Below are 16,680 nucleotides of genomic sequence, written 5' to 3'. Positions count from 1 at the left end.
TAGAGGGCGCTATACACAACACGTGAAATTATTTGTTGACATTTTCCAGGCCGGAGTATCGATAGAGGAAGGAAAAGTTGGAAAAGAAGCTTAAAATAAACAATTTTGAAGAATACAGTACAGTATATACAGAGGGGAATTATGTGTTCACAAAATGTAGAACTTGGTTTTGTAGAAAAGGTTGATAGTTGGCGGCTTTCCTCGCATTTCTTCCCGAGTAAAGTTGGTGGAAAGCCAGCCTGGCTCGCGTTGAAGGATCTCCCCGGCTGCGAGCGTGCTAGCTGCCCAATTTGTAGTGACCCTTGTATCTTCTTGTTACAGATCTACTCCCCAGTGTCAGAAGATAGTAAATGTTTTCATCGGTCAATTTATGTGTTTTGTTGTAAAAACCCAGTTTGCCATACCAATGTTAACAATTCAAAAATACCCTTTGTCATATTTCGTAATCAACTTCCACGAGTTAATGAATTTTATAGTAGCGAACCTCCGGCGGAGGAGATACCGGATGGAAGCGAGCCAGCGGTAGAACAATTTGGAACATCAGTATGCGAGGTTTGCCATGGATATGCGACTAAAAAGTGCTCAAAATGCAAATTAATATCTTACTGTTCCAGAGGTCATCAGGTTTTCCATTGGAAACGAGGTCATCGTGAATCATGTGGCATGGACAGTGGAGGTACAACAAATACCAAAAGTGACCGTCAGCATGGTCAACCGAACATTAAATATTAATTAATTTAAAATATTTAAATTAAAACACAAATAATGTTAAACCTTTTTGGAAGTATCTTTATGTCAGTAAAAAGTGCAATTTCTACTAAAGTGATGCCTGTAGTTGGTAGAGCCCATCCCTACAATATATAATCAAATTAATAAACCCTTTTTCCTCTCTTTTTAAGATTCCGTCTCACAGAAACAAACAAAATCACTTTTATTTCCTGAGTATGAAATAGTGATGGAAACAGAAGAACGAAAACCAAACACAAAGACTGACGACCAAATTCTAAAATATTCTGAACAGATGGCAAATGAAGAAGGAAAGAAAACAGAATACGATGAGGATGAGCTGGAGGAGATGGCTTATGGTGAAGAAGATAAGCAGTTTAGGAAATTCAAAGACATCATAGAGATTGAACCAGAGCAGGTAATCTGTGATTTGTAAAATGGGTGCTACACTATGTGACCACACATTATGGTGTATGGATGGATACATATAAAGGGAAGGTTCCAGTATTTGGGTTTTTTAACAAGAAAATTAACACATTTCAAAATCCAATTTTGCTGCCCAATATTGTAGAGGACAGTATCGCAATAATTTTGTTTGTCTTTCAGATTTTGCGCTACCAAAAAAGTGGGCAACCTCTATGGGTATCTTCAGAAAACCAACCAACAGAGGGTGATATTCCAAAATGTACTTGTGGTGCAGACAGACTCTTTGAATTCCAGGTTTGATGGGTTTTATATTATGTTAGGTGGCAACATTGGCATGACGTAGGGGAGAAATTTAGCCCTCCAACGCTGGGTGGTTGCATTAGACTGCTCATGCTCTGGGACCCTTGAGTGTAGCCAGAGAGCGCTCATAGCCACGGGATGGCAAACAAAAATGTTGAATGTCAGAGTATATAGTTCAAAATCAATTATTGCTGTCTATTAATATTGCTGTGTATAAATAAATAATAATAACAAATTAGTATTTTCTAAAATGTCTAATATCTAAGGAATAAAAAAAGAATGTGGATTTTTTTCTTTCAGATATTACCTCAGCTACTGACGTACATGGATGTTGATAGTGTCGGAGACAGCATTGATTGGGGTACCCTTCTAATTTATACATGCTCTAAAAATTGCAACGAGGGTCCTGTATATAAATCTGAATTTCTTTGGAAGCAGAACTTCAGCAATACATCACTAGGACCATCTAGTTCTTAACCATCTTTACATTTTTGTATCTAGTATTGCGTACAACCATGCACGTATATGTTGCCTTGATGAGAATAAAATAGTGGCAAATAACAAAAAACTTTCTTTTACTGTGTAATTATTTATTACAAAAAAGAACATTATCATTTTGTACTTATCATTCATATATGGGATAGAAATATAAATTATTTAGAAGATCCCACTGTCAAAGAATTACTGATCAATGACCCAGTTTATTCACTCAAAGGTTACAGTTCTTCTATTTGTTTTGCCTTCGCAATCAATCGAAAAAGCAAAACGAAAATATCAACCTGTGCGCGATGCATGCTGGTATTTATAGCGGGCTGCATAAATTATTATAATAGACTTATTTTTCGCATTTTTTACCATTTAAAGACGAACGTTTTTTCGCAATAGACCCAAATAGTATTTATTTTAGCACAAATTGGTCGGAGTTCAAATTCTGTAAGCTTTTAGTTAAAAGAACCTAGAAAAATTTGAGTTAATTCATGGACTTTGTCTTTGGAGTTGTTCAAAACTTGCTTTGATCAAAAACTGAAACTGCCTGTCGTCATGTAAGCTATCTAGTTGATGGCAGGACAGCAACGTGTCGACGTCTGGAAGAAGTTCTTCATCGGCGTCGGTCAACCCTGTGAAGAGTTTGAAAAATAAGGCATAAAGCTCTGTCTACACTATCAAACTTTATGTAACCAAAAAAAAATGTGATGTGCCCATATATGGACATGATGATGTCATACCACTATCATATTTGGGTATATCACTACCATATTTGGGTGTATCACTACCATATTTGGGCACATCACACTTTTTTGACAAACCAATGTAGACATAGCTTAATGGAATGGTTTTCATCATTTTATTCTACAACTCCACAGCTTTTTTTGCCTATTATTCACACACATCAAGGGGTGATGTTAGGAGTGAAACACGACCAGCAGAAGTTGGAAATGTCTTAAAAATTTGGAGCGCCATTCCATGACTTGCCATACATTTATGAAATAAAAAAAAGAAAGTTCTATAATTGAGTTTTACCTTCTGCATGTGCCATCTCGAGTGTCTTGAAGAAAATAGTTTCTTTACATTTTGAGATTGGGTCGATGCCTTCCACTCCTGACCAGCTATACATAAAAACAAATTAATTTCTCTCAGAATTCTGCCAATCGGCCAAAATGTTGTAATTGTTTGTGCCATAATTTGTTTTTTACTACATATAATTAGCCATTAGACCCTATACAAGAATAAAACCATTTACACTATGCCATATAATTAATAATAAATCATTATTTCTGAAGAAAGAACAATAATTAAAACGTTTTTTGTAAGAAATATTTCTTGTTTAAAATGTCATTGTGTAAACTCACTTGTCCTTTAATATTGCTGAGCACCATATGTTGAGTTTAAGCGTATCGTAGGCGGGGTCATCTTGTGACACGAACTGCAACAGGTCAAGGGCTTTCTTGAAATCGTATTCATTCGCATCGCTGTTGGCATCACTGGTGTAAAGCTGTTTGAAATAAAAGAACAATTAGGAAAATATATGGTAGCAATATGCCCAAATATGGTAGTGATATCATCATGTCCATATATGGGCACATTTTTTGTCACATAAAGTTTGATAGTGTAGACAGAGCTTAACACAAATGAAGGACGGTACGATGTTAACAATAGGGGTTAAACAATTCTCATTCATATGGCCAATTTAACCCTTTACCTTTAAGTAATGTTTTTTCTGGCAATTAAGTTCAAAAATTAAAAAAAAGTTTTACATAGAAATTTTAAAAATCACCTGAATGAGATTGGCGGGTTCTAATGGCGGCATATCATTCAGCTCCATGTTCAGATTCTGCCAAAAAACAATTTTAATTTCATAAAATAGAGGAAAATTGATACAATACCACTTAAATATTATTAATAAAATTAAATTAAAAACATTTCATAAACATAATACCTGCAAAATTGGCTGTGGTAGTGTCTCCTGATGGAGTATGATGTCCAACTGCGTATTAAGCTCTAAAAAAAGAAAAATAAAACATTTAACATTAAACAATAAATATCAACAAATAGAAAATATCAACACGAATATTATAAAGCTCTGTCTACACTACCACACTTTATAAAACTTATGTGCCTATATATGGACATGATGATGTCATATCACTACCATATTTGGGCACATCACACTTTTTTGTCAAACTAGTTTGATAGTGTAGACAGAGATTTAATATTTCTTTCTTGCAAGAAGCCTTTTGACTTACCATCAATGTTCCGCTCCACTGGATCATCACTCGCTAACATAGACAGCTTACTCAGGCTTAGTAGGGTCTAAAATTAGATAAAATATACAAAATGTAAATACATAGCTAATAACATTATATAATTGTTAAAGATATATTACCCCCAATTACAAAATATTTTTGTTTCACTATTTTTTTTGTGGTTTTTTTAAATCATTTTTTTTTTTTGCTTTAAGCGTAGTAAATGCAGAGTACTCAAAAAATAGTATCACCTTTTTCTTTGAAAGTGAGTTGACTTCTTCTTGACTTATTCTCCATAAAGTTTCATGTGCCTAAAAGTAGAAAAAAAAACATATATTTCCACAGAGAAACTATTTCTCTAAATTTGAAGAAGCAAAACACAATGTACACACAACCTTTAAAACATTTGTTAATCTTTATTATCAAATTTGAAGTTTGTATACCTGTGTATAGTCATTAGTGTTAATATGGTGTAACCAACTAAGGTTGTCATGTGACTGTAGAAAATCAGCAAGCTCTTGTTGGTGTCCAAATGAATGCGATAACAGTTTGCCTCGTTTGCCTAGAAAGACAAATTTGAAAAAAAAGAATCCATTTTAATACCTCAATATTTGAATGATTTTGCTTTAAGTCCTCCAAAACAGATATCATAAAGCATGTATTTTCTAATATAACTGGACTATACAAGTTGTTTTTAAAAATGATGGTATTATTGTGTAATTAATAAACCATTAAAATCCATTTTTATAAAATGAAATAAAAGTAATACATACCTTGATCCATATAATATTTGAATACAAACTCTGAAAAGCCCTAAGAAAAAACCAAACAAATATAATAATATAAAATAATTTTCGAACAAATCCAAAAATCAAAATAAATTACTGTGCTCAATGTGTATAGATGTATATGTGTACATAGGTGTGTAAGTAGTCAATGTGTATACGTTTGAAGGTTTATAGGGGTAAAAGTAAATAACTGTTGAAGGTCTATAAGAGATCAATGTGTATGGTGTATAGATGTTTGTGTATAGAGCTAAAAGTGTTCAATGTATAGGTATAAAGTGTATACTGTAGATGTATTATGTGCATAGTGTTAAAAATGTATAATTGTTCAATGTGTATTATAAGGGTAAAGTGTATAAGTAGATTATTAACGAACCTTATTTCCAAACTTGTTCATATACTTCTGTAACTTTGAATTATCATTAGTAGCTTCGCAAAGTCTCACAAGAATTCGGAAATCACAAAATTTCTCAGCTAAAGACGCAGCTTTATCATTTTGACCTAAATCAACTATAAAAACAAGAAACATAGTTTAAACAAGAAATATTTCTTACAGAAAATGCTGCTCGCTTATTGACGTAACAGTTTTAAAGATATATTGTCCCTCTGAAAAATATTTTTTATTTCAAATTTGTTTTTGAATGTGTCATTTTATTGTCACATAATAGTTATTTTACCTGAAAAAATGTAATTTAAAGTAAAAAATACTTTGTCTGTCAGACAATGGTTTTTGAGTTATAATTAAACGTTTCTTTTCTGTTTTTATATGTGAATAAATATTATTTTTTTGTTACAGAAGTGAATAACTTTGATATGAAATACAGACTCAATTTCTGTATATTTAACCATTAAGCAATTAATAGGGGTAGGTCTAGAATTAAAGGCTGAAGGCTGGTCTACAATTTGCTTGAAGGCTTACAGCGCGTTTTAAACAAATTACAAGGGTCTCTGATACGGACTTACCTAATGGTGTTATGAGGTTATGGCGTTCTTGTTGATATTTATGCAGGACCTGCTCATACTGGCTGTCATCCTCTCCGACAGACTCCTTGAGGGCGTGCAACTCATCTAGATATCCATTCAGTATCATCTCAATTAACTCTGTCAGTTGTTGAAACAAGGTGTTCTTCTGATGACTAGTGGTAATCTCTGGAGTACCTTTGCTTATTGCGATGCCATGCTACAAAGAAAAAAAGATTATTCATTTTTATAACACATCAGAGTGTATTTATGCAATTTGATTGGTCAATTATGCATCACATGTCATTTTGAATTAGCCCTATCTAAATGGTGATCATTAATGATCTCTAACGCATGTTCAGTTTTCTGTAAACATTTTGTGAATTTTTGCCTAGCTAGACCTAGTCTATAGGCCCAAGGTATTCCATGATTTGTTTTAATACGAGCGGCGTTTGATGCGTTCTGCACTTACAGTCGAAGTGCTAAATCAAAACGAACAAGTACGTTAACGCAACTGTTCGCTGAAACACTGTTATGCAAATGAGTAGAATGTCATCCTTTAAAGTTAACATTTATGTTAAATATAACATATAAGTTCCCTAATATGATGTGCTTACCTGTTGGCTTAGTAATGACCTGACCCCACGTGTGCCTTGTGAAGCTGTCCACGGGAGGCAGAGGTGTTCCGCAGCTGTAGTGCCCTCTGATTGGTAGATAAGTGTCTTGGATGATCGGTACTGACAAGCCTTTTGAAGCATACCCTATGAACAAAATAATTATTAAAAAAATATCATAAAATTAATCACTTGTGTGAGTTTATCAAGACCGGTCATGTTGTGAAAACTCTTAAAAAATAATTATAGATTAATTTAGAAAAGGTTTGGATCATACCTCAAAGATGCTGTTGACCGCCATAATGGTCTGCAGGTGTTGTCCAGGCATGCTTGCTTCTACAGACAGCACTTCCTTCTCGTGCTCAAATAGATTCTCAAACAGTTCGTTAATTTTTGACACCTAAACATTTAGACAAACAAATTACAAAACGGAGCAATGTACACAGACACACTTCCTGAATGAAATTGTAACAAGTTTAATGGAGGGTAGGGGTGGGGATGCTAAATACCATAAATGGATTCCGATATTATAACAAAAAAAATGTGATGTGCCCAAGTATGGTAGTGATATGCCCAAATATGGTAGTGATATGACATCATCATGTCCATATATGGGCACATCACATAAAGTTTGATAGTATAGACAGAAATTTAAAGCATGCTTGACTTAATAAAATTTAGTATTGCAATGGCAGGGAATTCTACATTATTTGAGACTAGATATGAGACTATTGGTGGCAAAGTAAATCAGAAATAAATAAAATAGAAATATATTTGACAATGCGTGGTGATTACTGTATTATGTTTTATATTAATACAAACCTGTCGATAGAATACATCTTGAACCGTCAGTCCAGAGGGCACCCTTGTAGAGCCACGATTTTGAACAACTTTCAATATAGCAGCATCAACTATATTTGGATGCCTAGTAAAAATTATATCAAAATTGACAGTAATAATAACCGACTAAATACACATCCTATTATGCATAGTATTTTTTACTAGAACTCTCCCCCCCCCCCCCCACTCCATTTCCTCATTCCTCCTACCACTGTCAATCCTCATTTTTATTACTATTTTCTTACATTAACTTATTATCTTCTCATCCACTAAAATTCCATCATTCTCTCTTCCTCCCTCTCATCCACTAAATTCCATCATTCTCTCTTCCTCCCTTTCATCCACTAAATTCCATCATTCTCTCTTCCTCCCTCTCATCCACTAAATTCCATCATTCTCCCTTCCTCCATCTCATCCACTAAGTTCCATCATTTTCTCTTCCTCCCTTTCATCCACTAAATTCCATCATTCTCTCTTCCTCCCTCTCTCTTCCCTCTAAATACTTACATCGTATGAAGATTCCTCAGTGAAATAGCAGCCACTATTTTCTCAGCATGCTCACATAGCATCCTGTGGGTGCTCATTGCCTTGTCTCTAGCAATCACAGAATGAAGCTAAGGTACAAAAAAGTGTAAATAGACAAAATGATCCATAAAGCTCTGTCTACACTATCAAAGAAAATGTGATGCGCTCATATATGTACTGTACATGATGATGCCATATTACTATATTTGGGCATATCACACTTTTTTTGTCAAAGTAGTTTGATAGTAGTGTAGACAGCGCTTAAAAGCATAAGATATATTAGGTATACAAAATGCATCTGAATTAAGTATAAAAATAAAATTACTGATTAGAATAATTTACATCACCAACCTTATTCCAAATTTTCATGGATTTTAAGAAGTAAATAAACTGATCGTGAACTTTGAGTTTGTCCTCTAACTGGTGAAGAATGATTACAGAGCTTATCGTAGAAGACGGATCTGTAAAAAAAACAGTTAAGAACGAACATTAGGGGTCAGAAACAAGCAAAATAATTGAAAAAGTATTCAAGTACCGAGTGGGCCCAGAATGAATTGGAAGCGGAGCAGACAAGCGATAAACATGAAAATCAAAGCTATTTGCCCTTTGTAGTGGGAAGGTTAGCGCATTTTTTCCCTCTGCGAAACATTGGATCCGTGTGAAAGGCTCCTTAGCTTACCTCCTGGCACTGAGTCAGCCCAACGTGGATCAGAAGCAGGAAAGTCGTCTATAACATCCTGACTGATCTTGACAACTGTCTGGTCTAATGACGAACCAGCCTGGGGTGACAACTCAAAGATGTTTGGGAAAACCTTCTCCAATAGCGAATCAGCCACTTCCTAAAATGGCATAGAACAAATTAATAAAAACAAATTGTTTTTCTGTAACTTGTTTTTATTTATTCATTTTGTTAACATCTAAATGAGTCTATCCAATAAACTATTTCAGATATAAAATGTCTTTAAGCTTTGTCTCCACTATCAAACTAGTTTGACAAAAACGTGTGATGTGCCCAAATATGGTAGTGATGTGCCTAAATATGGTAGTGATATGACATCATCATGCCCATATATGGTCACATCAAGTTTGATAGTGCAGACAGAGCTTTACAATCTATCACTCTGCACCTACTACTGCAATTTCGCACCAACTAAGATTATTTTTAGGGGAGATTATTTTTAGGGGAGGTTCAGATCGCAACAACCGTAACAGGGCAAACTTCACCCCAGACCCTCCCCTGGTTATTTAACTAATACCTTTTTGTGACCGCATGCCTGAATAAACACCGCCTTGAGACCTGTGACTTTATCATCAATAGCATCCCCAATCGGTAGTTCTGAAAATGTTGGCACCGCTGCTATAGATTGCTGAAGAAAAACAACATTTTATTATTTACAAATAATAATTTTTTTTAAAGAACAGACCTCATAAGTCATAATAGGGGTTGCTAATATTTTATCATTACGTCCTAATAATAGACCAATTTGGTAAGCTAAGGGCAAAAATGATTGTTAATTGTTGGAAACTTTACCTCAAGTTTGGTACTTGTACTAGCAAACGACTCATCGGGAAGAAAACTAAAAGAACAATTTAAATAAATTTAGTGGAAAAAACAGTTACGGCAACATTTTCAACTCATGAAAATATTGACAATTACGTAGAGAAACAGCCTCCGATTGAAAGAGAAAAACTTAAATAGAATTTAACTTTTAACTAAAAAAACACAATTGGTAAATTGCGAAAAATTCTCTACGCGAAAATAATGGCATATACGGTACAGTGCATTAACGCTACAGTGCATAGACTGCTGTTCATATACCTTGACTCGTTCACATTTGACTTCACGGAAACAAGTCCAAAGTTCTTGGTGAAGAAAACCGGTAATGTGTCGCTAAGACCTGAAAAACACACATAAAGTTTATTCATGTATACAGTATATCTACTCATTTACAATGAAATTAGCATAGAGTACAAGGTATTAAAAAAAAAAAACAATTAATATCTTTAAAAAAACTTTTTGGATTTTGTCCCATCAAGTTTTCAAATAGAGCTCTCTGCTGACAATCCTTGGAAAAATACCTAAAGCTCTGTCTACACAATCAAACTTTATGTGACAAAACAAATGTGATGTGCCCATATATGGACATGATGATGTCATATCACTACCATATTTGGGCACTTCGCTACCATATTTAAGCATATCACTACCATATTTGGGTAAAATATGTACACACCTGCACCAAGAATACCATCGCCTGGTTGGTTTAAGTCAATCTTATCAAACACTGGACCACTATCAGTTGCTATAGAAAAAAAAGAGTATGAATATAAAAGTTACAGAAAATCCAGAATTTTTCCTCTTTTCCTGTATTGAAAATTAAATATTCAACTAAAAATAAGTATTTTCTAAATCAACAACTCAATGTCTCATGGACAGGCATCATCGTACAGTACTTATTCTCACTTAGCAATAAGAATGCGACTTCTTTTGTGTTTACCGACAGTACACGATAAAGCAAACAAAACAGCTATTGCTATCAGTAGTAGGCGTGCATGTACCGGAAAGTGCTTGGTAGTACAGTACTGTATTTTGCATATTGAAAATTATTCGCGGAACGAAAGTTTCTGATTTTACAGTACAGAATAACCGTATGACCAGAACGGACGTGCTTAAATGCGATTAATAGAACACTTAGAACATGACTACTGTCTTTATTTTGTATACATCACATTATTTTGGGCGACATTTTCATGTTTTCAGTTGATTCTGTGATTGGGTAACATTATAGGCTTAATGAACCAGCCAATCGACATAGATGTTAGAACATACATTTACCTGTATATGTGTACAATACATTGTGGCTGTATATGTATGAGGAGCTACCAGAACTAAGAACTTTGTAGATTAAAAATGTTTCTTCATCATCCTCCTGAAATATTTCATAAAATAATCATGTTTAATTAAAAATGTTATTAAATAAATTGAATTCAATATCTTTCTTGAATAAGAGCTTAAAGAATGAGGTCAACCCACCCATACAACAATAAGTTAAGTTCACTGACCTTAAACGATATTTGGTATGGGGTAAATGTGAGTGACTGTATGCTGGTTGGTGGTGCATTACTTGAAGACACATCAATACTCGCTAAAATACAAAAAAAGGTTTTTAAAAAAAAGACTGTAAAATTATGTTTTGTTGTATGCAATTTTTCTTTTTCCACTTTAATTTATTAGGAAAATCAAGTGATAACATAAATTACTGAATAAAATATTTTCCAGGATAGCCCCAAAAGCTTATTTCCATTGGATTTTCTAGACTTTAATTTCAATTGAAAACTGGTAATAAGTCACACACACAGCTTTAGAGTTCTTACAATTGAAGGTAACATATCAGCTTTGTCTCAGTTTAAATAAGCCTTTTTTCTCACAGAATAGATTCAAGAAATTGTATATCTAAAGCTCTGTCTACACTATCAAACTAGTGTGGTGTGCCCAAATATGGTAGTGATATGATGTCATCATGTCCATATATGGGCACATCACATTTTTTTGTCACATAAAGTTTGATAGCATAGACAGAGCTTAATATATCTGGTTCGAGAAGAATACAGTTTTTCCCAAGAAACAAGAAAAGTGAATCACTCACCAAGAGCAAAGCGTAATACTGATGGAGATGACTTGCTATAGAATCCACATAATACTGTCAATGTAGCACTATATAACAATTTAAAAAATACTGGGATGTTACAATTTTTATTAAAAATAATTAATTTTAATCTTCTTTCACACATTCAAATTCACAGCAATTAATTGTATGTTCAAATTGAAAAGTGAGTCGATTTGTATTTAAATCTAAAACAAAAACTTACTTTGATATGTGGCTATCAATCAACAGAACATGCATGTCTATCTCAGCAGAATCCTGGAAACAAAAAATAGATTCTAGATCAGTATATATACAGTTGTTCAAAATTCAAAGGAAAAAATATAGAGAGACGTAAAATTGCACAGCATATCATTAAAGCAGATCAAACACCATGTTCACTGATGTATGAGAAGTTTATCTTAAGAAAAGTTAATAATATTAAAGACCCCACCCATCCGTTACATTACTGTTATAATTTTAATAGATCTGGCATTAGACTATGGCCACCAAAACCCAATCTATGTAGAATTAGAAAGTCCTTTGTTGTAAATAACATTTAAATGTATAATTCAAATGTTCGATAATAACATTACACTGTCATTTTTGTTTTTAATTTTAATAATTTTTAATCGTTTTTACAGTATTTTAACATTGGCCTATAGTGTTTGTGCACTTTGATGTATTTTTTTTTGCCCGCACCTGGCCTTGAATTGAAAAAATTGAATAACAATTGATACTTTACCTTACTCATCTCTTTTAGTAACATCTCTTCAGCATCAACTTCATAAACAATCTAATTTAAAAAAATAATAAATATATATACAAGGCAATTGAAAACTAGGATTCTGCTTAAATTTAATGGGAAAAAACATAGGTATGATAGTTGATACATCAACATCTCACACATAAGTGGCTGATGAGAATCATATTATCTAATTCCGAAGACTTACACTATATTCAGACATGTGTAATAGACCTTATTGACAAATACAGTATATGGTAAAACATGAAAATAAATTACGCTTTTTAGCGAAATATTTTGCGTAGAGCGACAAGGGCGTGCTATTTAAGATTTCAGCCCATCTTTAATATCATTTTGTAATGAGTACAAGTAATAATACTAGCCTTCTCTGTGCCAGGGTGTGATATCAACCATTTCTGTAGGTACTTATTATGTATAACATAGAGTGGTTGCATGTCAGATTCTTGTTCTGTTCCAGCCAAGATACTCCGTACACCCTATCAACAAAACAACAATGTAGTTACACAATTGTAAATACAAACAGTACATTCACCAATCAAACTTCAGAGATGTTTTCATCAGAAAAAAAAATACAATTTACATTTTGTAAGTATTTACATGAATTCAGAGCCAACTTACAGGTGATGAAGATTTCTGTTGTCCGAAGATTAAAGATGAAAACTTGGCGAGCATACCAGAATTCTCACTTAGCCCATAGCATGCAACAGTATTCTGAAATAATAAAAGCAAAGATAAATATTGTCGCAGTATGTCACATTTTTATAGAGTAGAACCTCTCCTTTGGGACACCCATTAAGTAGTCACTTAGGGGAAATATATGTTTTAACACTACAACCAACTCCTATTGTTATACACAATATCCATTGCATATTAAAATAACATATTGCTTAATATTCAAATAACAACATACCTGACCACTTGACGACGAAGGACAGAAGAGGTACAGTTGATTGGTGGTCGTCGCTAAAATAAATCCAAAAGGCTTAGAAGAGAAAAACAGTTATTAGTTTAGTTTACATAAATGATCTGGACAATTACTATTTTTTCTAGTTACAAAGGACAGAGATGAAAGCATGATTCGATGTGGCAAGTCTTGGACTTTTAAAAAATAGAACTACTGTAAGTTTAAAAAACAAGAAATACAAATTTATTGACTTTTTTTCAAAATGAAACATTTTAAAGAATAGTACTGTATATATTGTATAATCCATTTATATATTGTATTTTGTTAATTTGTATTTTGTTTGTGCACGGTTCCAGGGGAACCTTGTGTTCATCTGGGCCTCGGTGGATAAATAAAGTTGAACAAGCTTGGACAAACGAAATTTAAAGATGCATTGTCCACCAAAAACATGAACATTTTCAGGTAAATAAAAAAGTGAATGGCATATTCAACAAAAAATTAGAAAAAAATATTTTTTAGGGGGACAATATATCTTTAAGGTAAATGTTGGATTTAAATTAAGAGGGCAAACCTGAACTGAAGTGAGTGAGAATGCCTCTTGTCCGTCCAGATCAGCACTGATCTCTATAAAGGCATCTCCTTTAGCGATGTTAGGCCAGTAGCGGACAACCCCTTCTGGAGAGACCATGATGACAGCAACCTCAATACCATCTGAGCCTACAACGACACCAGCTAATTTTGCTTGGTGATTTAGTTCACTCGGTGGTAGAGCTAGTTCCTTACAGAAAGTTGCCTTTATAAGAGAATGTAAAAACCATTTTAATTTTTAAGAAATTGAAAAATTCTGATCATTTTAATAATGTGATTTTTATTTTATTTTTTACTTGCAACACATCAAGTACGGTATCACATAAGAGTTTAAACTTTATTCCTTAAGTACTGTACTGTATTAGCTTACTTTCAATACAATAAATACATTATAAAATAGTTTTCAATATTAAAAACATTTATTATTATGTCATAATTATCAGAAATGTATACAACACAATGCACTACTGTACTGTATTTGCACATTTTTAACACAAACATTTTTGTAAGTTGTACACACGGTACGTCAGTATTTTTTTATGTTTGCAGAGAGAGCTGTTCTGCATACCTTAGAGAGACTTCTCTGCTCAAAGCACCATATGAACATCTTACGAGCACACACCAACCACGCCCATCCTGATGGGTCAACTTTGACGGTAATTCGAGTAGTTCCTATAAAACAAAAATATACACTCAAGGTAAAAGTTTCTGCAGTATTTCTAAATCTTTTGAGATGCAACATTGAATTTCTATCTGTTTTTTCTTTGTAAATAAATAATGGTGATGTTTTTCTTACGATCAGCAAGTGTGAGGGCCTCTGTCACTAGGACTGGCAGCGACGAGCCGTAACTTTCTAGTTTATTTGATGAACATTCCTCTGCGAGAAAAGACGACTGTAGATATGATCTTCGAGATGCTGCACTTCTACAGTAGGAGAAAAAATAGTACTGATTAATTTTACTGATATTTTATCCCCTTTTAAAAATAAAAATAGTTGTTTTTTATTGAAAATTTTAAATTACAACAAATAACAATTAATAATAATAATATAATAATAATTATCCATAGTAATACTAGGCCTACTAGGCCTAATTAATAATAGTTTTTCTCGTCGACCAAAAATTATTGTTAAAAAAATATTTACCTGAAAAAATGCAATTTCAAAAAAAAAAATAGTAAAACAGTGGGTTTTTGATTAAATTTATATCCCACTAATTCCACTAAAAGTTCATTAGCGCCCTCTACCTTTCACTTTAAACCATCCCAACCTCCTAGGCCTACACCTCTCTCCCCCGCCTACTACTAGCCGGGCTAAACAGACCTAGCCTGCCGACAACGTTACACGACGTAGGCCTACCTTGTACTGACATTTGGCGATGGGAGAAACGACCTTCTACTATTCGTATTAAATATTCCTACACTTCTACGACTAGTCGATCTCGCTGATCTTGCAGATCCAAATGATGAGAAACGCCTTGCATTCCTTGGCGTGCTCATTTTTAGCCGAAAACACTGATTTCTTTATTTGAAAACTACACAACTTGTTTTCTTCTTCGCGCACATTTTCAGAGCGTCATTCTGACGACTGGAGCATTCTCTACTTCTCTACGGAGCGCCATTTATGCCTTTCTTAACTTCAATAATAGAAATAGTACTACGGTAACTGCTCAAGTGGACCCAATTTAGCACCAAGGTAGCACAGTGATATAAAATACAAATAAGTCACTACTTTTAATATCGTTTCGTATGTTAATACACTGTGCTCAGGTGGACCCAATTTCGTGCCAGTGGAGCACAGTGATATAAAATAGAAATAAAGTCACTAAATTTTAATATATTTTCGTATGTTAATACACTGTGCTCAGGTGGACCCAATTTGGTGCCAGTGGAGCACAGTGATATAAAATAGAAATAAAGTCACTAAATTTTAATATATTTTCGTATGTTAATACACTGTGCTCAGGTGGACCCAATTTGGTGCCAGTGGAGCACAGTGATATAAAATAGAAATAAAGTCACTGAATTTTAATATCTTTTCGTATGTTAACACTGTGCTCAAGTGGACCCAATTTGGCCCCAGTGGAGCACAGTTATATAAAATAGAAATAAAGTCACTACATTGTAATATCTTTTCGTATGTTAACACTGTGCTCAAGTAGACACAATTTGGCACCAGGGAGCACAGTGATATAAAATAGAAATAAAGCCACTTAATTTTAATGTCTTTTAGTATGTTAATACACTGTGCTCAAGTGAACACGATTTGGCGCCAGGAGAGCACAGTGATATAAACTACAAATAAGTTACTGAATGTTAATATATTTTTGTATGTTAATACACTGTGCTCCAGTGGATCCAATTTGGCGCCAGTGGTGGAGCACAAATAGTAAATACTTATTTAGTGTCCCCGGAGAGTGCACCTATTCATGGAAATATGAAATTAAATATTAAGTCTCCAGTACTAGCCCACCATGGTTGGGGCAGAGCTAATAATGAAAATAGAGCCCAGAATTGCACTTATACTTATAATATACATAATCACATATGATAATGATGGTAATGTTTAAATTTCAACGATCCAGATGCGACTTCAAAATGTTAGGTGGTGTTTTCTAATTTAAAACTCAACTTCGTATAAGGCCTAGCCCGGCGGCTGAATTAGTCTAACCTTCGAAATTGGTCTAGAAATCGGCATCTTTGTAAATGTTCTACATTTGATCTTATTTCACTCTCCATTAACCCCATACAAAACCATCGGAGACAAACTATCTGTTTAAAACATGTTTATTCTGGGGACGGTGCGGCCATACACACCAACTACCATAAAAGTTTATTCATAACATTTTACAATACAATAT

At 33.8% G+C, this 16,680-nt stretch overlaps 2 protein-coding genes across 2 annotated transcripts; one reads left to right on the top strand and one right to left on the bottom strand.

The window, feature by feature from the left end:
• Positions 1-10: 10 nt before the first annotated feature.
• LOC144851551 (programmed cell death protein 2-like) lies at positions 11-2,035 on the top strand. Its single transcript, XM_078709074.1, has 4 exons — positions 11-676; positions 900-1,144; positions 1,333-1,446; positions 1,753-2,035. Exons 1-4 carry the CDS (start codon positions 142-144, stop codon positions 1,927-1,929), a joined length of 1,071 nt encoding a protein of 356 aa, XP_078565200.1. The 5' UTR covers positions 11-141; the 3' UTR covers positions 1,930-2,035.
• On the bottom strand, positions 2,022-15,377 carry LOC144851540 (nuclear pore complex protein Nup133-like). The gene is made up of 33 exons (XM_078709055.1): positions 15,180-15,377; positions 14,619-14,746; positions 14,391-14,494; positions 13,806-14,027; positions 13,241-13,312; positions 12,949-13,041; positions 12,693-12,806; positions 12,310-12,360; positions 11,791-11,843; positions 11,568-11,635; positions 10,984-11,066; positions 10,757-10,850; positions 10,155-10,223; positions 9,740-9,818; positions 9,452-9,497; positions 9,177-9,287; positions 8,600-8,759; positions 8,272-8,381; positions 7,903-8,009; positions 7,378-7,480; positions 6,833-6,955; positions 6,559-6,702; positions 5,945-6,161; positions 5,358-5,491; positions 4,970-5,009; positions 4,640-4,758; positions 4,448-4,507; positions 4,197-4,263; positions 3,890-3,951; positions 3,728-3,784; positions 3,303-3,445; positions 2,974-3,059; positions 2,022-2,570 (listed from the first exon to the last, which is right to left on the bottom strand). Exons 1-33 carry the CDS (start codon positions 15,317-15,319, stop codon positions 2,428-2,430), a joined length of 3,402 nt encoding a protein of 1,133 aa, XP_078565181.1. The 5' UTR covers positions 15,320-15,377; the 3' UTR covers positions 2,022-2,427.
• Positions 15,378-16,680: the final 1,303 nt, after the last annotated feature.

The sequence above is a fragment of the Antedon bifida genome, chromosome 9, assembly GCF_963402885.1.
Source record: "Antedon bifida chromosome 9, ecAntBifi1.1, whole genome shotgun sequence".
Classification (NCBI taxonomy): domain Eukaryota; kingdom Metazoa; phylum Echinodermata; class Crinoidea; order Comatulida; family Antedonidae; genus Antedon; species Antedon bifida.
The sequence above is the reverse complement of the archived record's forward strand: the minus strand, read 5'-3'. Positions and strand labels throughout refer to the sequence as shown.